Source organism: Harpia harpyja, chromosome 22 (assembly GCF_026419915.1).
Source record: "Harpia harpyja isolate bHarHar1 chromosome 22, bHarHar1 primary haplotype, whole genome shotgun sequence".
Lineage (NCBI taxonomy): Eukaryota > Metazoa > Chordata > Aves > Accipitriformes > Accipitridae > Harpia > Harpia harpyja.
In genome coordinates, this window is record NC_068961.1 from 19451840 (window position 1) to 19478475 (window position 26636).

Genomic DNA, 26636 nt, shown 5'->3' on the forward strand with positions numbered 1-26636 from the left:
AAATATATTCAAGTCATCAAATAGAAGACCAGTTATTGGATGTGATTCGAGGGTGGAGAAAAAACAGGAGTGGCAAAGACTGTCATCAATACCAGCAGCCCACTCCATACTAATGTGTGCACAATTCTGACATAGCAATTTACATACTACAGTTTACGAACACTTGAATTACTGATTTTTATCTTTGACTTCAGATGGACAAGAAATAGCAGATTAAGCTGAATGCTCATAAATTTTAATACAATTCCATTAAAGCTTTTATAGTCTCGTGAACTCACAACCATCAGTTAGGAATAAATCACACAATGCAACTCTTTACATACATACAGTCTTTACATATTTTCCAGCAGTATTTTCCACTATTAAAATTCTAGCTGGTTTATGAGATAACTTTTTTTTTTTAATTAAGACCAAAAGAAACTTGTACCTTTTTGCTGAATCCTGATGGCCACATCATGTCATATTCCAGATTGTGCTAACATGCTTGCCGAATCAGTTTATTAGCCAGTACAGCATGTATCATCAATTCAGTATGCAGTACTTAATAAACTGATTTTTTTAATAACAGGACTGGCAAACATCACTGGACACTCCAGAACAGCAACTGCATGTTACTGCGTGTTAAAGCAGAGATGGATTGCCATAAATTGTGTGATATTTTTCTAGTAATCAAATTGTTTTACTAAAATCAAGAGGAATAGCAAATTTTTTTCCTGGAGACACCAAATAAATAATGCATTCTGTTCTATCTAAAGCATTAAAGAGCAGAAGCAAATTAAATACAGAGGTATTATACAAAAATACCTTTCTTAATCTTTCAGGAGAAAATTCCAGACCAACTAGAAAGAGAGTAAAGAATACACCAAACTCTCCTAATGTCTCCACCTGTACAATAGACTTAAAAAAAAATAAAATAAAAATCAGTGCACAGCAGTCTACTTATAATACAAATTATAAATCCACTTGCAAAACAAATAATTTCTCATTAGGTTTCCACAGGTAGTTCACTTGCTGGTCATACAACATCAGAAGTTCCCTCAGCACCTTTAGGGTTCAAACTTTTTTCCCCATCACCTGGCTGCTACTAGATAATTTGGTTGGATAGTGCTCATCATCCAAAATGCACATGTGCATTGATCTAGGTAAGCTTGCTTGCTTGTTGAAAATAAATAGGTTACATTTTATGCATATGCTATTAAAGCCCCAAGGCATGCATTCCAGAAGTTACTTCTAGCTAGTTATTTTATTGGTCTACTGGTAAAATCATTCTGCTAAACTGTAGCTGCTGTTCTGCTCTCCATCCTACAGACTCTATGCATCCGTCTCTCAGACCAGCACAACTACCAGCCTTTCCACTTCAGAGAGAAGGATGCAACAGCAAAAAAAGTGGTTGCCTTCCTTGTCACAACAGAAGAATGGGGCTACATCTGGCTGGTGACCGGTCACCATCAGTGTTCCTCAGGGTTCAGTTCTAGGGCCAGTTCTGTTCAATATATTTATCAACAATCTGGATGCAGAAGTTGAACACACCATTAGCAAGTTTGCTGATGATACCAAACTGGGAGATGCTGTTGACTCTCTTGAGGCACAAGAAGCCTTGCAGAGGGATCTAGATAGATTGGAGCATTGGGCAATGATTAACGGGAAGAAATTTAACAAGTCCAAATGCCGGATTCTGCACCCGGGATGGAGTAATGCCAGGCACAAGTATAAACTGGGAGAGGAGTGGCTGGAGGGCAGCCCTGCAGAAGGGATCTGGGGGTGCTGGTCGACAGCAGGCTCAGTACGAGTCAGCAGCGTGCCCTGGCAGCCAAGAGGGCAAACCCCATCCTGGGGGGCATCAAACACAGCGTGACCAGCCGGTCAAAAGAGGGGACGATCCCGCGGTATTCAGCGTTGGTGCGGCCTCACCTCGAGTACTGTCTGCAGTTCTGGACCCCACCGTTTAAGGACGTGAAGGTCCTTGGATGTGCCCAGAGGAGGGAACAAAGCTGGTGACAGGGCTGGAAGGCATGTCCTGTGAGGAGCGGCTGAGGACTCTGGGCTTGTCTAGTCTGGAGGGAAGGAGGCTGAGGGGCAACCTCGCTGCTCCCTGCAGCGTCCTGAGGAGGGGACGTGGCGAGGGAGGTGCTGAGCTCTTCTCCCCGGGATCCAGCGATGGGACGCGTGGGAATGGCTCAAAGCTGCGCCAGGGGAGGTTCAGGCGGGACATTAGGAGGCATTTCTTTACCGAGAGGGCGGTCAAGCCCTGGAACGGGCTTCCTAGAGAGGTGGTCGATGCCCCGAGCCTCTCAGTGTTGAAGAGCCGTTTGGACAATGTCCTTAATAACACGCTATAACTTGGTCAGCCCTGAAGTGGTCAGGCAGTTGGAGTAGATGATCATTGTAGGTCCCTTCCAACTGAATAGTCTATGCTATTCTATTCTAAAAACCTAACTTTTCTATGTATTTACAGTACAGAGCAGAACAGGACAGGGTCTATCATCAGTCATAGGAGAAGTGGAGGTGGAAACTATCTTCCCTGCCAGATTAGAATCTGCCTGTCTCCTCAGTTCCTCCGACATTCAACTTTTTTATGAAATACAGAAGAGACAAAAGGAGAGAGGACACACAAGAGACCCAGTCAACATGAACATTATCCAGATGAATAACATTTAATCACAGCTCCACAGGAAATAGGCAGCTCACTAAGAAACAGTCCTAAAGAAACCTCTCTCATGTCTGTTCTGACCACATTATCTTCCTCAGTGTAAGTCTCTGAAAATTCATTCTTGAATCTCTTTCTAATACCAAGCTTACAAACTTGTCTCTCGGTTTAAGCGGTCAAGCTTTCCAGACCTTCTCAACCCAGAATTCATGTACAACACAAAGGTTATTATTTAATCTCAATTTTAGAATACGAAATTTTGATAGTATTTGTAGCCTTCTCTTCCAATATGAGATTAACAAAATCCTACAATTTCTACTCATCCCTACTTACTTTTGAGCCCAACAGTCATTTTCAACAAAAGTCCACGTAAGAGCAGATGTTGCAAAGACAGTAAGTTCCAAGCAGTTGGGTGGATATCAGTGTAACAGACACAAATAACTTAAGCAGACATTACCATGCAACCTTAATATGTGTTCTATTTTGCCTGCTGGCTAAACAATCTGTTAATGCACACCAGACCACTAATCAAAACATGTGCAATGTCTAGCCAACCACAGCCCAGTTTCACATGAGCTAGTAATCAGGGTACACGTGATGGAGCTAAAAAGGTTCAAGAGACTTCAGGAATGTGGGCAGGGGACTGGAAAAGAACTAGAGTGACTAGGATCGATGAAAGAGCTACAGAGATGCAAAATAACTCCCTCAGAAGCCAAGCTATGCTACTCAGGGAGCTACTTGTTTTAAACACTTCCTCCACTGCCAACACTGACTTCTTCCAAGTTTCTGAATATTTGATGCCATTTAAATAACTTGGCTCTCAAACATGATGCTTTATGATGAAAGACAAAAAGAAAAGAAAAAAAACAAACAAAACCCCCACAACACACAACCTTCAGCTTTCACTTTCAACAATTGCTTATGTCACGATTATATAGGAAGAAAAAAAAAAAAAAACACCAAAACCAAAGTGATTCAAAGACATAAAATTCTAAGGTCTCATTTTGCAAAGGTCCAGGTTTGGGGATTCTTTTTTTTTTTTTTTTAAATATATTTGAGGTTGGCAATACCATATTCTTTTAAAACTACTTTTAAAGATTTCAACAAATTAAATCAGTCAAAAAGCAACTTGCACACTTACCTTGATACTATTTAGTCCTGATGGTCCTAAGAGTACTCCACAGATGATATACCCAAACATGGTTGGCAATCCTATTGTTGTGCATAGCCAGCCACATGGCAAAGACAACATTCCTATTGTCACAATATCCTAAATATGTAAGATTTACAAATGCATTAATATAAAGGACACACAAATTTGTGATGAAATTAAAGACTATTATCTTTCAAAAGATAAAGAACACTAAAATTAAATGTAGAATACTGCCTGTGAAAAGAAAACACAACTTCAGGAAACTAACATGAACACTTTGTTGTAGGTGTAAGCACTGCAGTTTTGAGATGAAGCAGATGAAGTACTGACTTTAAGTAACTGATAGCTTTGGGGACTTTTGATCAATTTATTAAATATTTTAAATACGCCATAGGAAGTAGACAGTTTCCTCAATTGTGAGGGGAATGACACTTTGCATTAAAACAAAATGGTGAAACAGATCCATTTCGGTTTCTTTATTAAAAAAAAAAAAAATCCCAATCCAGTTATTCTTCATGAAGCACAAATACAATAAAAAACATCTCCATGTATTTTCCAGCATCCCTTTTTTCATCACAAGACACGAACAGATAAATGCTCTCTAGTAACAATATGCAAGTGGCTTATCAGGCACAGCAGTAGCTTGCTTTAACACTGCGCAGTCCGAGAGAAGGGATGCTGCCCCAAAGGCACAACAAGGTAAACCAAAAAAACAGGATTCATGCGGCATCACGATCAGTCTTGCGAAGACTGTGCTAGGAGTAGGGAACACATTGGCCAGATCACCAGTAGACAGGGAATCATGAATGCTAGGGTAACTTTAAAGGGACAAATGCTGAAACTATATTCCATCCAACCAAGCAGTACTGGCATGCAAACTAGTGGGACTAAATCTTAGCAAAATGAATGACAAGAATGTCTCTAAAATTATTACCTTTATGAAATGATGATCAGCACGAGGAATGGTTGAATCTCTGGGCTTGGTAAGGATATACTGATTGTTCTGGGAATCAATAAGCATACTAAGACCTAAATCATCCTCTACTTCTCTTTTTGAAGCATTTCTTTTGGAGTTGGCTTCATCTTCTTCCACCCTTAAAACTGCTTCAAAGTTTACACCTCTTACCTTTAAGAAAAAGAAAGCAAATAACAAAAAAAAAAAAGGGGGGGGGGTGTCAATGAAGCATAGAGTACAAAGGGAAAGACTACTAGCTGTGCTTGAAGTTGCTCCAGAATTTGTTGACACTGACTAAAAATACTGCAGTTTCTTCTCAGAGAATTCTTTCAGTCTCTTCATCAAAACCTGATGTCCATAACTGAAAAGGCTATAATTTGCTTTACATTTTAAAAACAAGGGGTTTTCCAGACCTCTTTAGCCAAGTTGTCTAACCAAAAAATACAGGGATAGGGTTTCAAAGCTGTACAATTCCAATTCAGTATTTTCAATTGCAACTAATCTGACACTTTAAAAAAAAAAAAAAAAAGCTTTATCACATTTAAAACACAAAAGGTTCGATTGAAATGTAACGTTTTGTTCCCTTGAACAAAAACAATTAGAGATTACAAAGTCATATTCAGTTCACAAAATCTGAGATAACGACTGCATTCAAAGTCAAGAAAAAGTCGCTGTCCTGTAAATTTGAAGGAGCAAGGATAAGAACTGTTTCTACCTAGCTCTGTCTTCAGTGCCTGTAATTACAGAGTGGAAGACACTAGGATGATTTCATTATTCACTGTATTTTAAATAATGTAGATTTTACCAATATTCAGAAACAGTTAAGGATGTTACTTCTTTTAGACTCCAGTAAAGAGAGTAGGCTGTTGTCATTCCAATGACTGACTACAAAACATTCAACTTTTCTGGACTGCCGTATTTTGCCAAAGCAACTCCCCAATTTAATGAAGAAATGCATTCACGTAAGCCATCTATAAAACAGCCTCCTATTTTTCTTTGCTGATTCCTCAGCACATTTCCCCAAACTGTTCAGATAAATATTGCATTTTCAATATTTAATATTTAACCTGCAGTTTTTATCCTTTTCTTCCACTCCTTACATTTGTGTGTGTGTGTGTGTGTGTATAATTAAATAAGAAAGCTTTTATCGTGGGAATGACTTCTTCCCCTGGTTTTGTACATCACACAATATGATGGGCCTCTAAAGAACTGGAAGTTCTGAAGAAGAATCAGACAGAGGGGAAAAAAAGCAATTTGAAAAAAATTATGAAGTTTGCAGAATTATTTAGAAGCATAAAATAGCTGCTTCAAACATCAGTATTCTTAGCTGTTGGAGTGAGAGGCTGATGACCATTTTCTCTTTATGCATTATGAAAGTTGTCTTTTCACCCTTTTTTGCCCAAAAGCTGTCTTTTTATACCTATTTTGCCTTTACTTCCCTAAGCTCCCCACTTACCAGGCTATTTTGCATTCCAGAATGAGGTGTCCATTGCCAAGTCTAAAAGACCAAACCATGTTTTCACGTTTTCAGCTGATGGGAGAAAGCAGGAGTAGCTGCATGCCATGTACATGCAAACTATTCTCACGGTATTGGAGCAAAGAAAGGCTTCCCTACAGTCAGCAAACATGAAGAACTGTTTCTAATCAGAATACACAAGAAGTGCCCAATCCTACTGGTTTTTCTGTCATCTTTGCTCTTGACCGCCTTTCCCACACCCTCGTTGCTACTCCAGGGATACTAAAAGAGAGCTTAGAGCTTACTGTTAAACATTGGCTCTGCAATATAAAACATACTTTACAGTGACTTTCACATTGGAATTATTTCACTGTTCACTGCAGTGTCCCCATCTTGCAGATGACAATTACTTTGCCTAAAAAACAATATGCTGATAAGCCAACATCTGTTCTATTATCTTCTTGGGAATTTAATGTTATGACATCAGTGATAGTGTTCACTAAGCAAAATTATCTTACAAAATACATCAGCAGTGAAGCATCTACTTTGAAGCTCTGGAATTCCGAATTCATAGAGTTTGGTTTATGTTCCTTTGTACTTGGTAGCTTGCGTGTCTGGAATCTAACCAAACTTCTCTGCATCAAAACTAAAAATGTATCAAAGATCATATAAAAGCAATGCAACTGGATAAATACATTCCTCATCTAGTAGAGTTCACAGTCTAGGTCAGAAACAATATTAGGAAAAGCAGTAAGATGCTTATAAGATTAAGACAACTACAAAAAACAATCTGTTTTTTTCTGTGTCGTATATATTAAAAAAATCTTATGTTGTGTGGATATTATGGTTTATTTTTATTTTTACAAAAGAAAAGGGAACTGATAAGACAGACTATGCTAGAAGAGTGAGAGTAGATGGCACAGGTTCAGATGAGCTTTTAAATACTAATAAATTTGAGGACATAATGAGAGAAAATAGTTATTTTCAGGATTTTATTTCCTAAAACACCAATTCCTGAAAGCAGGTTGTACTTAACAGAATACGGTGCGCTAATACTCTTGTCTTGCATTAAGTGGGTTGGGTCAGTTTTTTGCTTTTGGGGTTTTTTTTCATTTTTACCTACTACACTTCTCGATTTGATTATATTTTAATAGAAGCTTCTGTATCTTTATCAGATTATTGATGATTCTATTAGAGCTTCTTTGTTCTAACGTTCCAGCGTTCTAGCCTAAGAGAAAAAACACTAGATATTCCTTGCAAAGATGGAGATGTAAACAGCCTTCCAGGTTGCATTTCATGATTCCTTTTCTTTCATGAATAGAGATACAAGCAGAAAACCAATGAGATACACTGGAGAAAAAGGATGCGTTAGCATTTTGCCAATTAACAGGTGTAGCAGAAGAAACCTCATTCCTGGTCTCTTCAAACGTGCCGTCATACCCCAGCGGAACAGAAGAGGGCACTCCAGCTAGCTTGTCCATTCCCCGCTGTTGGTCCTGCTAGGTCGGATTCCCACTGGGTACAATTGCTGCGGTCTAGTGTACACAAAATAAAAAGCTGCTTGCACTTTCTCTCAATACGACTACAAAAAAATGGCCTGGCGCTCTACTGCAGAGCAACTGTTTTTCCTCCTTAGCAGAATTCAAGAGCTATGCTCGCCTCAGAAGTCAACCTGCACATCAACAAAAACCTTTCAAGAGCAAAAGCCAAATGAAATTGCAACCCATGTTTACACAAACAGGACCAATTTAGAGAGTCAGTCTCTGAGGACAGCACAATGGGACGCTGGAATAAACTGACTTACTCCCAGCTCCAAATACACACAGCCTTACCTGAGGGATACTGTCCATCATGCAACATAGAAACAATGAACAATGCAAACAGGCCAGCTATGAAAAGTGGAGGAACTCAGAAGTGGAAGAAAGCAACACCACAAACAGATTTCAGGTCCTTACCTTGGACAACACATCTTTTCCCAGACTGTGAAAACTAACTGCAAGGATTCTTGTTCTCCCATAACTTTCTCAACAAAATGAAAGAGAAAAAAGCGGAGACTACGCTTAACATGGTAACTCCGTATCCTGCAAAGTCTAAATATCAGTTCCCACCGCCACCACTGAGACGTCTCATGGGCTGTATCAGTGAGATGGACTATACTTGTCACTGTCAAAGTGGCAGCTGCAGGGAGGGCTTTCAGATCAAAAACACAAAAATCACTAGCAAAAAGGAATAATTATTCCTGTTTGCTCACTCCTAACAAGCAATCATTCTACCACTAAATACTTTCTTCTTTTGAAAGGGAAGCAAAAACAAATGTAGAGCCAAAAGGTTTTGGTTTGGTTTTTTTTTTTTAAATAGTCACTAAAATCCTAACAACTATTTAACACAAGAGAAACACGCCTACAGTGCAAATATCAACTAAAAAAATAAATGCACACCAATTAAAAGACTGAGTCTAAAACATCACTTACAGATTTGTTGTCATCAAAGGCATGCTCTTCTATTTCCTCTTCCAATCTATCAGCCGCCTTCCTGACATCTTCTAGAATTTCATCAAGCATTGACAGGCTTTTGTTTTGATGCTGCATGTTCTTAAGGGCTTCAACCTGGTGTTTTTCTGCTGCTAAGAGTTCAACGTATTCCATTTCTTCCTGTTGAATTTTACAACACACAGTTAAAGTGCTGGCCAGGCCTTCAAGCAGAAAAACATTTGACATAAATGTGTGCTTCTTTTGACACAAAACATCTTACGAGTGCAATTGCAAAAGCAGTATAGACTTCATAATGGTATTTGAAGATTGCTTTCTCTTGTGCCAGTTTTCATTGGGGAAAGTGGGCAAGAAATAAACAAAATATCCATCAATAGCCTTTTCTAATCCATTAAACACTAGAGCTGCCCCAAGGTTATAATCCAGAAAATACAAGGAACTACTTTGAGGAACTCTAGGAAACATATCAGAGCCAAGTAAAGTTTAGAGCTCAGTGCTTTAGCAGGGAAGCATAATAACCTTGAAAGCATAGCTTTACTAACTACAACAAACAAACAAATTGGAAGGAAAACACAATAAATCTTAATTTTATAAGCCATTTTATAAACATGGGAAGAGGTCTGTTTATGGTTTTCAGAAATTACAATAACTGTCGAGACAGCTACAAAAAAATAAAAGCAGTTGGGAGAGAGTACAGATGAGCAGCCCAGCACTCTAGCTGAGGTTCCTGTTTATGTCTCCCAAGAAGCATTTTTCCTATCAGAAGCAAAATACTTGACTTTGTCCACCTTTTCAGTTTGGGCCTCTTACAAACTTGCACTAATGACTTCTGAAATCCATTTCTAGGCTTCAGAAGTAAGAAAAGAAAAAATGCTGATGTGGTTTGATATGGTGTAAAAATAATTTCAGTAGCTTCCCTGATAAAGCTATGATGTTTCGTTTCTCTTTGGATGTTTCAGGTTCAAAAAGAAAACTAAAAAGTTTTATTAACTACTGATCTAGACTGGAATTAACACTGCGCCTTCTACATGGTTACCAAGACAATGATCAAACATAATACTTTGTGTATGGACAGAGTGTAATTTGAGGTTTTTTGGAAAAAAAACGCTTCACTACATGCGTACATTCTTTTAAAAGATGCACTGGTTGAGAGAGAGAACAACTATGAATGAGAGAGAGAACAACTATGAATGAGAGAGAGAACAACTATGAATGAGGAAACACACGCGATGGCAGGCTTCTTCCTTTTAGTTAGATTCAGGATCCCGAGAATATTTAGATGAGAGACACCCTACATCTGTTCTTTAAAAGAGCCAATATTATTACCAAGGGAAAAAACAGACTGGGCAAAAAATACAAACAATCTCTAGGTCAGACTGAATTCCCAGAAAACACAAGTTTCTGTCTCCATTCTAGATGCCCTGCCATACCCAGTTAGAAGTCAGACAGAACATAGGTCTCCCTTAGGTTGTGTGCTTCATTTGCCTACCCCACACAGGTATCTTGGACAACCTGGGCATCTAAAATAGTCCTAAACTCCTATGTTTAAATAACTGGAGTGTCCCCTCCTCCACACATTTGCAGGTAGACGTTTTTTTCCCCTTGAATCCTGCAAGAACGTGCATATAATGTAATCAGTTCCTTGATGCCAAGACAAGAGTAAGTTCAGTATAGCCTGTAACCATAGCTTAACCCTTTTAAAATCCTGACAGTCAGATGAATACCTCTGGTTGTGATGAAACCACAGAATTGCTGTCTGTTGGTGTTTAGAATTACCATAGTTACACTGGCATGATGAAAATTACCCAGTTCCCAAAATAACTGGGGTTGGGAAAAATTAATCTGTTTGGCCGAATGTCAACTGCTTTAGTTCTTATGCAACACATAAGCAAGAGACACAGTCACTCTCACACAGCCTCAAGGAAAAACATTTCCTATCTGTTGTTCTCTAGCAAACGTTGCTCGAAAGATGTAAAAAACCAGCCCCTGTATGAATTGCAGATTATATCCTCATTCAGCAACAACTTAGAACAGGAGAAGGAATTGGTAAGGGTTAGATTCCTTCCCCTCGAAAACGGAACAGGTTTTGGGTGGAGGGAGCCGATCAGTCCTTTCTGTCAGCTGAGACAAACAAGCTGAACAGAGCTAGAGGTAAACTGCACAAAAATAAATAACGCTCTGATTTGCAAGAAGTTAACTTTCTCTGAACAGCAAGGTAGAAGAGCTTTGAAAAATCTGAGTTTAACTGTAAATTCCTTTAATTAATGAAGACAAAGGGTTTTGTAGCCTATTAAAGTGGCATCTCCATTTTCACCTACAGACCAGTGTCATGGCAGTAGAGTAGGACAATCACAGAGAATGGCGTCCATGAAAAGGACAAGCTATCTCAAACAGCCTGCTACACGTTAAGCAGAAGTGCATCACAGTACAAACACTGTTCTGCAACTCAGGCTGGGATCGGAGACATCTGATCACAAGGTACATAACAAACAATCTTTTAAGCAAGGTAATACAGGTAAGGACTGTGCACTAAACAGGAAACTGGAACACCTAGAAACACATGAGCAAAATGAAGTAAGATGAAGCAAGACTTCGGGGCGATGCTGGTTAAGAACGCAGTGGTGTTGTTGCTCTCTACTGTTTAATCAGGAACGAAAAAAGCACATTCAGAAGAGGCTGCATCTTTGCACTACTTGTGAGGGTTTTTTTCCCATCGATGTCTGAGTAGTAGGCACCCAAAAAATTAGAAGGTGATAAAAAGTAGGTAAGATTTTGTTGCTTTTTGCTGAACCTCCATACAGGTTCCTGGAGCAAAGGAAGGCAGAAGCTGTCTTCAGCGCTTCTTCCTTCCTCCCGCCCAGCCCATGAATGACTCTGCTATACCTTTTTCCCAGCAGCAGAACCAGCGAGAAATGCATCGGACATGCATACATATCCCAACACTAAAGAATTCCAAATACTTCAACTCAACGGAAATAAAATTAAGGGAAGAGTCCAGCACCCTCTACAACCATTTGTATTTTCTGTTCAATCACTGTTTAAAAAATGGAAAGGATGTCTTATCAGTACACCAACAAAGTAATCATTACATTAAAATGAAACTGGAACAAAATTGGACCTAATGTTCTTACTTCAGAAGACACACAAGTCCAAAAAAAATGTATCCCGTGTAATTTTCATCTTTTTGGCCTGCATTTCCCCACCATCCTTTGCTTCAGTTTATGTAACAATTGTAAGGTTAGAACAACAAATATTCTCTTTAAATAATCATGTGCGTGACATAAGAAGGAAGGGTGTAAAAGATTGCTCGTTCAAGTGTATATCTTGATATGATAATACAAAAAAAGCCTACACAATCCACCTCTGCAGAAGTAAAGTTTTGACAGGACACACATCTAAAACACATCATTATACACACAGGCCTCCTTTTACAAGAAAAATGAGGAAGCACCATTCTCAAGTTCAAGGATAGATTACTTCAGTATTTTACAGTAACATTGTCAAGAATTAGGTAAATAAGAAAGAAGATTCTGGACAGCTTCGCTGCTGCTATTTTAAGAGCTCTGAGGAAAAAAAGGTGGAAAATCAAGTCATTTTCATGACAATTGCTACCATTTCTACACAGCAGAAGCTGGCGCTGCCATTAAGCACTAATATCAAAGTCACATTGAGCACTTCACTGGAACACACCTAGATCCAAGCTCCTCCCTAACCAAATTTGTCGTAATTCAGTCTTTGTTTTCACTGCACAGACCACTCCAGTCTCCCAAGTCTGCATCCTAACTTCTACTTCCACCAGCCTTTCTTGCCACAATTCACTGCACACCTTTCTTGCACGCCATCTCTTGTAACCTTCACCTGTTAAGATCTGCACATCTCTTACACAAATGCCCTTTAGAGATTCTCCCAGCTCAGATGCTATATCCCAATTGCATTTTTCCCCTTCTCTTGCTCCCTTGTGCAAGGGCAGCCTCTTCTTTTAGAAGACAGAAAACAAAGAAAATTCTTAATATATTCCTCCAGTGGTTGAGGTGTAGAGTGAGGAAAAGAGCAATTTAAATACTGAATCAATTAAACAACACTTTCTCTCAAGGGGAGACTTTCAGTACACAGTCTGAGCACCACCAAATCCAGTAGACAGTGGCAGATTGTGCATACCCCAACAGGACTGCATCGACATGGGAACTCAGATTTTTCATGAAGTACTTATGCTCAACTGTTACGCATCTATGCTTTTCTTGGTAAAGTTATCTCAGCCAGCTCTTTCTTGGAAGCACTGTTTTTCAAACCTGCACTTCCTAGGCTAGGAGTGCTATCCTGAGATTAAAAACCCAGTAGTATTTTGCATGTTGATTTTACCCACATCTATACGAATACAGAAATAAAAGGCAAGAAGTCGTTCTGTTTAAATTGTAGATTTTGGTTGAGCAATTCTCATTTAAAGTGGAAAACACAGTTAATGTTTTGCCAATTTATGGCATTATTTCCACTCTGATAATCCCACTGGCTTATCTACTGCAACTGTGCTGTGTGCACTGACTCACTTCTTGTACTCCCTTCCCTTTAACATAATATTTGCCATAGGTCTTATGATTATGCTTAGCTTTGTTTTGAAATAAGAACTATTGACTACTAGTAAGTTTTAAGCTCTACACCAGAATTACTTCTAATTTTACTCATGAGAACAAATACTTAATTCAAAATCCATTTTAAACAGCAAAACACTGCAAGTTTCATGTAGATCCACTTTTTAATAAAAACAGACTGAAACCGCAGAATAATAAAATTAAAATAACAAGTAGAATATTAATACTCTAGTAATAAACATGGGGGAACTAACCTTAATTGCAGCTTCTCTCAAGGCTTCCAGTCTCTGTCTGCTGCTTTCTTTCATATTTACAACATCTTTGTAATCACCCTGTAGAGCTCTCTGGAGGCCATGGATTGCTTGAAAGACCGAGTTTTCACTTTCATTTAGCTCCTTTTGGAAAATTTCAAAGGTATGCACCTGAAAAAGTTTCTCTTCATCTGACAGTCCTGCATCCTTCTCAACTGCTCTTATAGCATTTTTTAATTTGTTGAGAACAACGTTCTTTTGGCGAAGAAGACCAGATAGTTTTCTGCAGCTCTCCAACACCCACTGCTTTCTCTGAGTGATAACAGCTCCTTTCCCACGGTGCAGCTTTATTGCATGCTTTACTACATCTTCATGTTCTGCAGGATTTGCTAACTGACCACAAGGCAGTGAAACCAACGTCCATAGGGAAATAAATCCAGTCACCTTCATTCTTCACTTTTTACTGCTGTTGGAAGAAACTGATAATCCACAAGTGCTCAAAGCTTTCTGCTACATGGTTTCTGCATCTCCAGTTCGCATACCATGCTGCAAGATAGTACCAATCAGTGATCAAATACGATAATGTTGGGCCATTAGGTCAAACGAATGTAGAAAACAAACCTAAGAATGCATCGTACACTCTGATCTTTAACAGCATGCATACAGTCTCCTTCAGTCAACAGTTATCAAAACCAAGAAACAGCCCAAGGTTATTGATAGATTTTTGTTTTCCCCTTGACTATTTTCTAGATATCACCTTGTTTTAAAAACACTGAATGGAAAGCTTAGTCATTTCACATGGTAGTCACCTGCACTTCTTATATGAGAGAAAAGCCATTAAAAATATTAAGCCACGATGCCATAGGCTGTACTTCAACCTAGCACCAGAACTCCTTATTCTTATCTATCAGTAAACCTCTTGTATTTTTTCAAACCTATCCTGAAAAATTGTATCACAATCATTTGTTATTTATACAGCCTCAGAAGCATTAACACACTCAAGTATACAAAATGTAGTGGAAAAAAAGCTTAACTGAAACAGATTACATTATAAATCATACTTGTGAAAGAAACACTTCTACAGTAAAGAAATAACAGCAAAACTTCCTAGACTTCTCCGCACTACTAGTTTGGATCAAAGACCTTCACCTGAAAGGCTGCATGGCCTTGAGGCATTTTACTTCAAAGCTAATTATTGATCCTCATGATTTTAAAATAGTTATAAGGACACTAAAAGTAAAATCAATTCATTCATAAGTTCATTTCCCAGAAGCTACTTGAAGATCTACATTTAAACTGCTGTATTTGCTTTTACCACCAAGGAGGATAGAATTTAGAAACTAAGAACGAATTTACTTCCCTCAGATCCTACAGGAAAACACTGACATTATTGTAAAATAACAAAGTTACATTTTCTTAGAAAAAAACCCAGACAAACACAAAAACCCACCAAAACCCCCCGCATACCACAAAGCTATACATAATGATGTATAAATGCCTGTACAAAACATACATTTACCACTGAAGCATGGCATTCTAAAAATGCACAACGCACATTAGGTGTTAGCAGATCATCAACAGAGCAGGCATTTCCCTAAAACTTTAGCTGCAATCTTGATCTCTGGGCCAACAGCCTTAATGAGGAACCAACATAGGGACATAGTCACCTGGAAGCAGTCTGCCTAAGAGAGAATCTTCTTTCCCTATAATGCAGTAGCAGTCGCAATCACAAGTACCCAAGCCAGCCATTGTCAGTATATAGAATGGGAAGGGACGATGGCAAGCACGGCCATGCACTACCTTTCTTTTTAAAATGCCCTCCCATCTCTGTTTCAGAGAGAACCGAGGAAGCCTGTCTGGGTGTGTTTCTTTCTTTTCAATGCATGAAATACAAGCCGAAGTGTTTACAAAGTATTTAACTACTGATAGTTGACTATAGAGTAGGGTTTAACAACATGAAGAGCTAAAACATTTAGAATTAAGAACCAACAGTGTAATTAAAGTAGCAAAAGCATATCTACCTCACTCTAATTTCAGTAAAATAATAAAGTAGAAATAATTCAGAACTTTTGATAAAGCAATGGGGTTTAATATTTTTAAGAGATTAGGAAAAAATAACAATGCCCACCGCCAGGCAAAAGTCTAGAGTGAAACTTAAGGAAATATTTCTTCACGTATACAAAGTAATACTCTTACTGTTTAACATGTTTGGGGGAAGAGATTTTGCTGAATATATTACAACCTATTCCTCCAAGAAAGAGGAAGAAGAAAACGCCTAGTGTATATTCAAGCCTCCATTTGCAGGGAGGTGAGTAAAAGACTCTACTGCACGTCTTATGTGGTATGTCAAACCCCATAACTAAATTTGGAGCAGAGATTTATACTAGTAAGTTTGCCCATTGTTGCACTGTGTAAACTTACCACCGTGGTTCAGACACAGTACAGTTTTGTTTCAGTAACAGTGTTTTTTACTTGGCTAGCAAAAACTATTTGGAAAAGTGGCACCAGTGCTCAAAAACTCTTAAGGGAATAATGACCTCACATATAAAAAATACATTATATGCTTCAGAGTGCAAATAAAGAGTGGGGGAAAAAAAAAAAAAAAACAACAAACCACTCCTCTCCATGCACCAGTAAGTATGAAATTAGAGGGAACTCCCGTCACTTGGAGTCCTTTTTAAGCACAGTTTGTTTTCAGATGGATTGCAGCTCATCTTCCCCATTTTTCCTTCCCGAACACCCTACCGTAGTACCGGCTTACATCAAGCTGGTACTAGACCCTGCCTCCAACGCGAGCTCTCATCCGAAACGCTTGCGGGTTCCTTCCACACCTCCCAGTTTGCCACCGCCGCCCACCGCTTTTCTCAACCCCAGCTCCTTCTCAGCTCCCGCAGGGGCAGCCGAGGCGGGGGCGGCTCTTGCCCCGCCACGCACCCACCTGGGAGCGATGGCAGCCGGAGGGCAGCTCCCCGCGCCGCCGCCTCCTCCTCCTCCTCTCTTCGCGGGCCGGCTTCCGAGCGGCGCCTGCCGGTACCTCTCCCTGGGGAAGGCCGGGGGAGGGAAGGCCGGGGAGGTGGAGAAGGGGAAGAACAGAGAATTATCAGGAGAACGCCGGGGACCACCGGCCCCTTTCCCGCCCCCTCATGGCGGCGCAGGGAGGGAGGGGGCCGCCTCACAGCCCGCCCGCCCGCCGCTCCCGGCAGCGGCACCCAACTTTCCGGGACCAAACCCGCCGCCGCTTCCTCACAGCCCCCAACCACCCCCCCACCGTTCACCGGCAACCACCTACCGCCCACCTCGGCGCGGCGGCTGGCCCGGCCGCTGAGGGGAAGCCCCGGGGCACGGCTTCCTCCCTCCGCCCCGCTCCCCTGAGGGAGGGAGGGAGGCCGGCAGCGGGAACGCGGGGGTAAGGAGACGATGGCCGCTGACGGGAGGCGCCGAGGCAACCCGGTCCTTACCAACGGCCGCCCCTCACCCCGCGCCCGGTTACCGATGCGGCACCTTTAAGCGCAGAGTCAGACGGGACCTGTAGTCCGCTCGCCTCCTCCCGGCGGGTAACAGCGGATTCTCCCCCTCACACACTCTCCCTCCTTCCCTCCCTCCCTCGCTCCCTCCCCGTTCCGGCCGTTCTGCGCGGTGCACGCCGGGAGGCGTAGTCACCGCTCCGGCGCACCCCGAGCCCCGCCGGCGTCGCTTGTCCCCGGGAGGGCGGCGGTGCAGGCAGGAGGAGGAGGGAGGAGAAGGAGGAGGAGGAGGAGGAGGGAGGGCGGCAGCAGCAGTAGCGGGCTCCGCCGGCGCTACGGCCCCACACCTCGACCCGCCGCTCCCGCCTGGTCCCTCAAGCGCGGCCGGCGATCGGCGGTGAGGGGGCCGGTGGGCGCCTGCGCGAGAGGCGGCGCCGGGCGGTGAAGTTGGGCAAAGCGCCGGTGATAAAATGGTAGGTTGTGGGAGCAAGGGGAGGGGGAAGGGAGGGAGAGAAATTGGGGAGGGGGGGGACACACCCCCCCAAACAACCCCCGGACCAGCGAGCTGAGCGTTCCGTCTCCCCCTCACACACCCCCCCGCCGCGGTTTCCCGCCGCTCCCCTCCCTCAGCGCCCGGTCCCGCTCCTCTCCTCAGGGCGGCGGGGTGGGGGGGGAACGGCGCCTAGGCGGGGGGGGGACGGGGACGGACGACAAACCGAGGGGAGAACGGACGCACACCCGGTGCGGTAGTCGCCCTCCCCGGCCGGGAACGGGGAAGGTCACCGGGGGGCGGGCGAGGAAGGCTGAGGAGGAGGAGGGGGGGGCCGGCCGCCGCGGGTATTTCGAGCGCCGGGCAGCCGTCGCGGCGCGTACCTTTCCCTTTTTTGGGCTTCGGGCTTGCGGGGCAGGTTGCCGGAGCCCCGTGTCCCCCCGCTGCCGCCGCCGCCCCGCCTTCCGGCAGCGGGAAGGGCCCTCCCGCCGGCCGCCCTCCTCTTCCTCACCGTCCCGGTGCGCGGCAGGTGCGCCGGGCGGGCCGCGGAGGCGGTGGGAGCGGTGCGGTACGAGTTGCCGTCCCGGGGGTGTGAGGGGAAGGGTGGGTAGGGGGGGTGAGGAGGCAGGCGGCCGGGACCGGCTGCGGTGGGACGGGTCAGGGAGCGGTCGGAGGTGTCCGGGGAAGGGTTCGCAGGGTCCCTGTTTCACCTTCAGCGCTTCCTTGGGCTTTGCGGGGGGGGTGTAATTACCGTTCCGAGAGGGATTCTAAAAGGTGACTGAAATTACGTCTTGATGTGAAGTACGCCGGCGTGTTTGGGTTCCGTTAGTGAGAAGGCGTGCTAGAAAAACGACTGCCAGACCTTCCCCCCCCTGCCCCGTGGAGAGCAGACAGGTCCCACTGCTGTAGAGGTGAAGGGTAGAAGCCATACTGCGTGGCAGAGTGGTAGCTTGGTTAGTCGAATGCGTTTCTTATCTCTGATTTCTTCAAATAACGCGGTGTTTCATTCTGAACCTAGAAAATACGCCCGGCGTAAGTAGGCTTACAAGAGGACATGGGTTTTACTTTGGAATTGTTGTCGGAGGCCTCTGTTTTGAAGTGGTCGTCGCTAAGTTGGTTGCTGAAGAGGAGTTTTATGTAACTGAGGAAGGTCTTAGTGCAGAGAGACCCTTACAGTTAGACCTTAATGAAAATTGGGGGTGGGGGGGGGGGAGGTTGCACAGGGCTTGCGGTCAAAGGATTATTGAGTATTTTCTTAACAAAATACGTTGTAGTTATTTTTTGCAGCTCTTTTCCCACTTTACGCATTTCTTCGTGTATGAAAAGAAACTTTACCCGTTTCTTCATGTATAAAATTAAAAAATCTTGTAGGAAAGACCGAAGTCCTTATCTTGTTTACATGATGTGTTTTTTGTCTCAGGACCATCTGTAGTCACGATGTCACCATCCATATGTGTACAAGAGATAACAAGCAAACTGAGAGATGGTCCTATGTTTACTGGTTACTGATCACTGAATCAGGATTTAGTTTTTCCCCAAGTGAGACCAGTGAATTTGCTGTTATACCTCATGATTTAAGCAGTAGCGAGGAACTTAGACAAATTTCTCAGCTTAATTGTTGGCCCAGAACATGTGTTAAGTATGGCTTAACAAAATTGGAAAGTATCAGAATATAATAAAAACCAGAGTTTGATTTAAGCTATCTCCTTATTCTTCCAATTTCATGTAAAGAATAATGTTGAACTATGTTAATAGCAAATTTGATCCCTATAAAATCCCTGTTCCCACCTCTTGGGTGTTCCAGAGGTTTAGGGATGTTGTATGGATAGGGTTGCTGTAATTAGTTGCCATAAAGAGAAACATCTTATTGGTTCCTCTATACCACTATAATAGGCAGTTTTGTTGTTTAATGTATGAATAGTATAAACATAATTTTCAGAGCTAATTAAAGTTTTAGATCACATTTACAGCAACTTTATAGTCTCATCATAACATTCAGCAAATCTCTGACATGTCTGCTTTATCTATTTTCTTTTTGTCGTGTGTCTTCTGTTGGCAATGGTTTCTAACGTAAAAACGTGATAAATGCTTCTGCCTTTTTCAGCTGATCACTTAAAATGATTAAACTTTGCATTGTTCATCGTTGCTAGGAAAATACTAGGAAAACCGTTGAGCAGGTTTTTTCCATGTATGAAGGACTTACACAGAATCTGAGAATCTAGTTGTGCCTTTGCAGTTTCTTGTTTGTATAACCGCTAGGCATATTTTCAGAAGATAACCATATTGTTGTATGACAAAACTTGTGTTTACTGCTGTTACAGAACAGAAAAACTTCTGCATATGTGAGCAATAAAGCAGAAATACAAATTTATTACTGCCAGAATATGTGCTGCTAAAAATGTGTATATAGATGCTGTCATTTCAATTTTCAGAAGAAAATGCTGTCTTTTTAACTGCAGAAGAACAAGGCTTTGTCTTCCTGTAATTCTGAAGTGAAAGTTGTCATCAACAAGAAAACTAAAACCTTTTAAAGATAGGCGTTAGTAGTAGAATGCTGAAACAAACTTCTGGATTAGCTTCATTGGCTTTCCTGCTTCTTTTGCATCCCAAAGCATAAGCTTAAATCGTCTCAGAAGGACAAGGTCCGCCAGTTTATGGCATTTACCCAGGCTGGTGAAAGGACTGCTATATACTGCTTAATGCAGAATGAATGGAAACTAGAAGTGGCAACAGACAACTACTTCCAGAATCCTGACTTGTACTACAAAGAATCCATGAAAAATTCAGTAGACAGGAAGAAGTTAGAACAACTGTATAATCGATACAAAGGTAAGGCTTGTTTTTTTTCTTTTTTGTTGTGGGTTTTGGTTTTTTTCTAATTACTTTGTTTGGGTGGTACTTCTGCTTTTCCCTCTGCCATTCTTAAGGACTTCTAAGGAAAGATTGCTAGCTTCTGCTTCTCACTCTGTGTTTGCAGTAGCGAGATAAGAATGAGAAAGGTTTTAAATGCTCTTAATGTCCAGTACATTCTGTAGACTTCTGTAGATATTCCTGTAGAGTTTAAAGTAAATTCACAGTAGGAAATTAAACCTGTCATGAGGAAATAGTGTAAGCTACACATGGTGGAAAGAAGAGTAAAGCTTATTATGCAACTTATTTGATTTATTGCCAGTGGCTGCTACTAAATATACATATAATGCACTTCGTGTGGCAAAATAATACATATGATTCTTATACTAATTTTGGGGGGAGTTTTGTTCAAAGATACCAGTATATCTATACATTAAAATCAAAAATGTTTCAGATAACATTACAGCTAGGAGTCTGACAAAACAGTCTAATGAGAAAACCAAAAAAATAGTCATAGAAACTCCATCCTTATTTTACTTTTTTGTGCTGCATATTACAGCAAAAGTGATGTGCCTGTTCAGAGAGGCTTGGAGGGAAAGCCACAAGGAGGTGGATTAAAGGCAGAGTTGTTTCTTTTCCGTTTATTTTTATTTTACAGCATTGTTGGAAAGAACAGAAAAAATAAAAGGAAAAGATAGTCATGTAAAGATAAGAATGTACATGATCCAGGTAATAGTGCTTTCTGAAATGTGGCCATCCGACATGAAGGTGTGCATTGTTCGTTACGTGTTAGAGCAGAGCAGGCTGGAATCATTACCAACCCCTGCTGAGATCCATACATCTCGCGTTTTAAAAAGCAAACTCTTAACAATTACTCAACTATGATTTTAGGTACTTTTCTAATTGCAGTATATGGCATGCTTTGTATACACTTTATCCTGTTCTTATGATATTGTTTTCACCTTTTTTTGTTACTGTTTACATAATGTGTTCTATTTTAAGTATAGATATTCTTTAACATTTCATTATTATGCGGTAATGAATTGTGTAGGGACAAAGAACCAGCAACACTATAACATTTCCTTTGCGGGGAAAAAAACAAAAAAAAACCACCAAAACCTAGAGAACCACTTTTTTTATTTGTTTTTTATATATATGTAAGTATATATATAAAACATATATATGCATATCAAAGTCTTTTGCTTGCTCCTTGCATGTCAGTCTTGGAGATTGCTGGGTCAAAAATATACACAAATTTGTAAATGCTACTAAGAATATCTAAAATAAACAAACACAAAAAAAACCCAAACCCCCACAAAAGTTGTTTATTATTCATAGTTTTCTAGCAGTGGCAAAGTGCACCACTTGGCTTTCATGAAAGACAGTCTAGTCAGTTTTATGTCCGTGTTTTGGGTAGCAGCACACCTTTGCAGTTCTCGCACTTTAACACTTCAAGTAAAATTGTAAACTTGAACAAAACCTTCACAAGATTTGAGAGAAAACAATAAAAGTTTTGGTTAAACACCCTTCCTTTTTTCATATGTAGCTTAAACCTGAGTCATTGGCCTCACAACAACAAGGAATTCTTTTGTCCTACACGGCCTATAGAATACTACATACATTGCACTATATTTGAAATCCGAGAGCAGAGGTCTTTCATTTTCTGTGTTGTCTTTCTGTTAGTTTTCTTATCTGTTTATCCAGCAACTCTGTCAAAACAACAATTTCATTCTTGTTCCTAGTTACCTGGATGATGTGAAACATGATAAGGATGAAGCAGTCCTTGTTGAAATCCATCAGAATTTTTCCACCGATTTCAACGCTAGTGCACTTTTTGCCTTCGGTTCTTCAATTACTCCCCAAATATACAAGAAATGCATTTTACATGTCTTAGAACTAGATCTGGCATATAGTAGAATAGATATGTTTACTTGTTATTCCTGCTCAAAGGTCCCTGAATTATACCACGGATGTAATTCTTTGTTTAATGGGTATAAGTTTTTGTTTGCTAAATTAATTTCCTCTCTGCATTTTAGCATTTCTTCCACCATAGTATTGGCTGGAAAAGTGGAAGAGATCTTAGCTTAACACCCCAAAAAAATAGAAAAAAGAAAGTTTTCTTTAGACTTGATTTTTTTTTTTATCAACTCATTCGGTAAGGACTTAATAGCACGGTTGAAAAACTTACCAGTTTAAGGAGTTAAATTTACTCAAGGGATACTTTTGTGATACTGAAATGTATCAAAAGCTGGGAAAGACAGTTTTGTAGTTTGTGAACTGTTAAGCTTTGAAAGCTAAAGATGGTTTGGTTTTAGGGGTTTTTTTTCTTCAGGTTTTTTTGTTTGTTTTTTTTATTTTTTCCCTCCAATTATTTAAGTTTACATGCAGGGGTGTTTGTTTGTTTGGGGGTTTTTTTGTTGTTTTTTTTTTTTTTTGGAGAGAGAGAGAATTTCATTACAGTTAGAGAATTGTCACAATGACATCTACGCTGACATGGGTAGTTACCAAGTGTTGTTCTGACATTCAAAAAGGTGGTAAACTTAGTACTACTGAAACATAATGTTTCCCAAGTTGTATTGTTTAGCTTAAGACCCTGTTATGCTAAGGCATTGTTTGAGCAATGTTTTGATGATTTCCTTGACTTATAATTAAAAACCAAAAATGTTTGAGTTAATTGTGGTCTTTAAACAGTTATAGTGGATTCCCATATATCCCTATCAGGAAAAAAATCTGTGGGCTCACTTGGTAGGTGTGTTTTTGTTGGTTTTCAGGGGTGTTTGGGTTTGGTTTTTTTCCTTTAAAGTTTAATATGTGCTAACCAATAAATATATTGTATATTTTGATGTGTTTATCAGCCTTGCTGGTTTTGGATGTAGTCAGGCATCTCCTCAGTTAACTCAGATCTTTCATAGAGCATTGTGGAAAGAAGACAAAACTATTTTGTTGGCGTTAGCTGATGAATTTAGGAAAAAGTTGCAAACCAACTTCTAGGGAAGTTTGCAGAATACTTTATTTACAGATAGTCTTCGAGGTACTTCTAAAATAAACTAGATTTCAAGTGAAGACATTTGTGAAGCTTATGAAAAAATGAAGACCTGTGTTATGCAGCATATCAAAGCTGTACAGGTGATTATTTGTAAATATTTTTTGTAAATAATTACAATTCCCCTCTTTATATTTTGAACTGCAGACCCACAAGATGAAAATAAAATTGGCATTGATGGGATTCAACAGTTCTGTGATGATTTAAGCCTGGACCCAGCCAGTATCAGTGTTCTGGTTGTAGCATGGAAGTTCAGGGCAGCTACTCAATGTGAATTCAGTAAAAAGGAATTTGTTGATGGCATGACAGAGTTGGGGTAAGTATCCATTTCTGCATAGTTCAAAATGTAAGGCCTGAGCTCGGTTTACATTTAAAATTTTTCTAATTGAATTAAGTGTGAACCTTCAAAAAGCTGGTAATGCTAGTGCCACCTTAACAGGTGCTAAATGGCTGTAGTGGCCCATATTTCTTGAATTGTTGCTTTACTGCAAAGCCTTAACAATGACCACAGTAAGGGTGAAGCAAAATAATTCCTACCTGTACAGCAAGGAAAACAGACAGATATGCTGATCTTTTCATGTAACTCATATGAACACATGCATGATTATGTTAAGGCTTTGAGTTGGACCATGTGCTATTAAAAGCTGGACGTCACTGGAGATGTATGAAGGAAAAAAAAAAAATTCAGTCAGTGTTGAAGCAGAAAAGAAATAGGAAAGCAGAGAAGAACCTTCAATTCTTTCCCTTTACCTTATCACCACCCAATGCAACTTTTTTTCTTTTTACCAGTTTTACAAACCATGGTTTTCTCTTATTGCCTTATTTAGTAGATACTTGATTTGTACAAAGTATCTATAAGAAATTGAAATAAAAAGGAGGGTATTGGTTGTAGAAAAGATTGTTTAGTCTGACTGTGATGTAACTGATAAAAATTTTTTTCCTTCCTGGATTATGGAGCTGTTCTGGATAATAGACTTTGAGGTTAAACCATGTTGCCTCTGTTTAGCAATAAAGTCAAGCACTTATCACCATAAAATAATATTTTGTGTATATCTTCTCCTTGGAAGAGATGCAGTATTTCTACTATATAGAGGTGTCAAAATGTTTTTGTTGCTTTTTTTTAAAAACAGATTGCAGTGGATAGGTGGAGAACTACAGTTAATTAGTCGTGCATATTTTTTGTAGCTAAATAATTTCATTTGATCTTAGAATGGCACCTTACCAATACCTTTCTACAGTAGACCAACTTCTCGCAAATGCGGTGGTTGTTTCTTGAGCAGGGGTCCTAGCAGTCTGTTGTTACTGACCTCATCGGTTATTGACTTCTCTCTAAGCTTTCCTTTTTAGGTAAGGGTATTCAGAAATTGTGATGAAATAACTTTTGATATCATCTGAAGTGCACTGCTTTATTTTGTCCCTTTGGGTAGAGACTGTAAGAATAATTATGATTTTCTGGCCATGGACAGCAATCAAGTGCTCATGCTGTTGTATTAAAGGCTGCCAGCATTATTTGATACAACTGATTAAAAAGGTTTTGCTAAACCACCTGTGGCTTCTGGCTTGGATTTTGTTTCGTAACTTTATTGTCACGTTGCTCCTGTGTCCTCATGACTGTCTCTGATACAGTTCCACAGACGTCTGTGATTTTTATCTCTTTCTGCTCAACACACAATATTGTGTTCTTGGGAGCATAAACTGATCATACCTGCTTGCCCCAGTATAGTGCTTATTGAGAATTTGGAATGATTTTGTTACATACTGGAGGTGCAGCGTCTGTGGTTTTTAGCAGTGAACATAGGTGAAGATTTGAATGAAAAGAAATTCCCTGAGGCTTAGTTCATATGGCACCTTTAGAATACATATGGGAAGGTGTGATATTTGTCCCTATTGTTAACTAGATCAAGTCCCGGTGAAAATGAAGTTCTCAGTTGAAGACTGTTGGCAGAATTCTTTATCTTTTCTCCCCCAGGTACTGCTGGAGGCCAGAAAGGTACTTATTTTTATCTGTACCATGCAAGACAGTTAAAACTGCATCTGCATCTTACAGATTTTGCTATAATTATCCATCCTTTAATAAAATTATTCTTGAATCTTTAGAATAAAAACAAACATTTAACTACTGAGAACTTTCAAATGCAAGATGTTAGTTATGATAGCTGCTGCTTTGAAACCTGTTTCCTTCACTTTGAGTTTCTAGGTACAATTCAAAATATTGGTAATATCCTATAAACCTTGGATATTCATTTGGTTCCTTGGTGTGGGGGAAACCCTTTTTCTTTTAAAATTGCTTCTCGTCAGCTCAGGTGCTTTCACTGAAAATGCTCTAGTCTTGTGTTATTAAGGGATGTGTTTCTATTAGAATCTCAGTAACTTGATTCTATCTTAGCTTACCTGTGCCAGGCTGTTAAATGGGTTGTCAGCCTTCAAGCTATTGTCAAAGGGTCATTTTTTTTCCCTAGGTTTTATCTGCAAGTGTTCTATGGTGGGGAGAGGATGACTGCAAATCATAGTTCATTTTGTTGGAAAGTCCCCTAATGTTAAGGTTAACTGTAAACGTAGTATGCAGCTCTTAATTTAGGTTGAGCAGAGGGAATAAATAATGTCTATCTAGATTAAAGCAAAACCCCACACCCTTGTGTTACAACAGCTATAAAAAGGGAAAGGATATCAGATTTCAGTGAGGTTTATATGTTCTTAAAGAACAGAGTAACATCTATAGTTTGAGTTCATAAACTCATGAAGAGACTGAGAAAAGAAGTTAAACCACTAAATCCTGTTGGGGTTGTGTACTTAATGGATGCCTATATATAATGTTCCACTTAAAATTGTTTAGTAAAGACATATGAGTGTTTATAGTTTTAAGAAAGCTATCCAGAAAGATACTTTGTTTTTATCTTAACTACTGTTTTATTTTTCTCTGAAACTAAACCTTAAAAAATAAAAAAAAAGAAGAAAAAAAGTAAAGAGAAATCTTAAATATTTACAAATAATGTAACTTCTTTTGAACAGGTGTGACACCACAGAAAAACTAAAAGCTTTATTGCCAAGATTGGAACAAGAGCTAAAGGATCCAACGAAGTTCAAAGATTTTTATCAGTTTACTTTTAACTTTGCTAAAAACCCGGGACAAAAAGGTCTAGGTAAGTAGAAAAAAATCAAGAAAATATCTACAGTGAAGTCAATTCCAAATTCTTCCAATAATACAGTTTTCTCATTGATGATTGTATAGTAAATTCATTATTGATTCCTTTC

The 26636-nt window shown here is 40.1% G+C and overlaps 2 protein-coding genes across 11 annotated transcripts in view; one reads left to right on the forward strand and one right to left on the reverse strand.

The window, feature by feature from the left end:
- Positions 1–17973, reverse strand: part of TMCO3 (transmembrane and coiled-coil domains 3) — a 36480-nt gene extending 18507 nt beyond the window's left edge. For 4 of the 5 annotated variants that reach the window (XR_008232973.1, XR_008232974.1, XM_052773783.1 and 1 more), the window contains exons 1-7: positions 17039–17251; positions 16476–16577; positions 13541–14083; positions 8683–8862; positions 4735–4926; positions 3789–3917; positions 805–897 (exon numbers count right to left, since the gene is read on the reverse strand). Coding sequence is in view for 3 of the 5 variants with exons in the window: in XM_052773783.1 (XP_052629743.1) it covers positions 805–897; positions 3789–3917; positions 4735–4926; positions 8683–8862; positions 13541–13987 (1041 nt within the window). In the remaining 2 variants the exon portion in view is untranslated. Of the gene's footprint in view, positions 1–804; positions 898–3788; positions 3918–4734; positions 4927–6211; positions 6254–8682; positions 8863–13540; positions 14084–16475; positions 16578–17038; positions 17252–17874 lie in introns of those variants that run through there. The other variant, XM_052773785.1, reaches the window with a different exon arrangement.
- DCUN1D2 (defective in cullin neddylation 1 domain containing 2) overlaps positions 17330–26636 on the forward strand; it is a 29404-nt gene continuing 20097 nt past the window's right edge. Inside the window, exons 1-5 of one of the 6 annotated variants that reach the window (XM_052773789.1) lie at positions 17330–17474; positions 20104–20320; positions 23532–23700; positions 25354–25374; positions 26394–26524. In XM_052773789.1, coding sequence (XP_052629749.1) covers positions 17472–17474; positions 20104–20320; positions 23532–23700; positions 25354–25374; positions 26394–26524 — 541 coding nt within the window. In that variant the 5' untranslated portion in view covers positions 17330–17471. Of the gene's footprint in view, positions 17475–18086; positions 18524–19595; positions 20321–23531; positions 23701–25353; positions 25375–26393; positions 26525–26636 lie in introns of those variants that run through there. The other 5 variants (XM_052773792.1, XM_052773791.1, XM_052773793.1 and 2 more) reach the window with 5 other exon arrangements.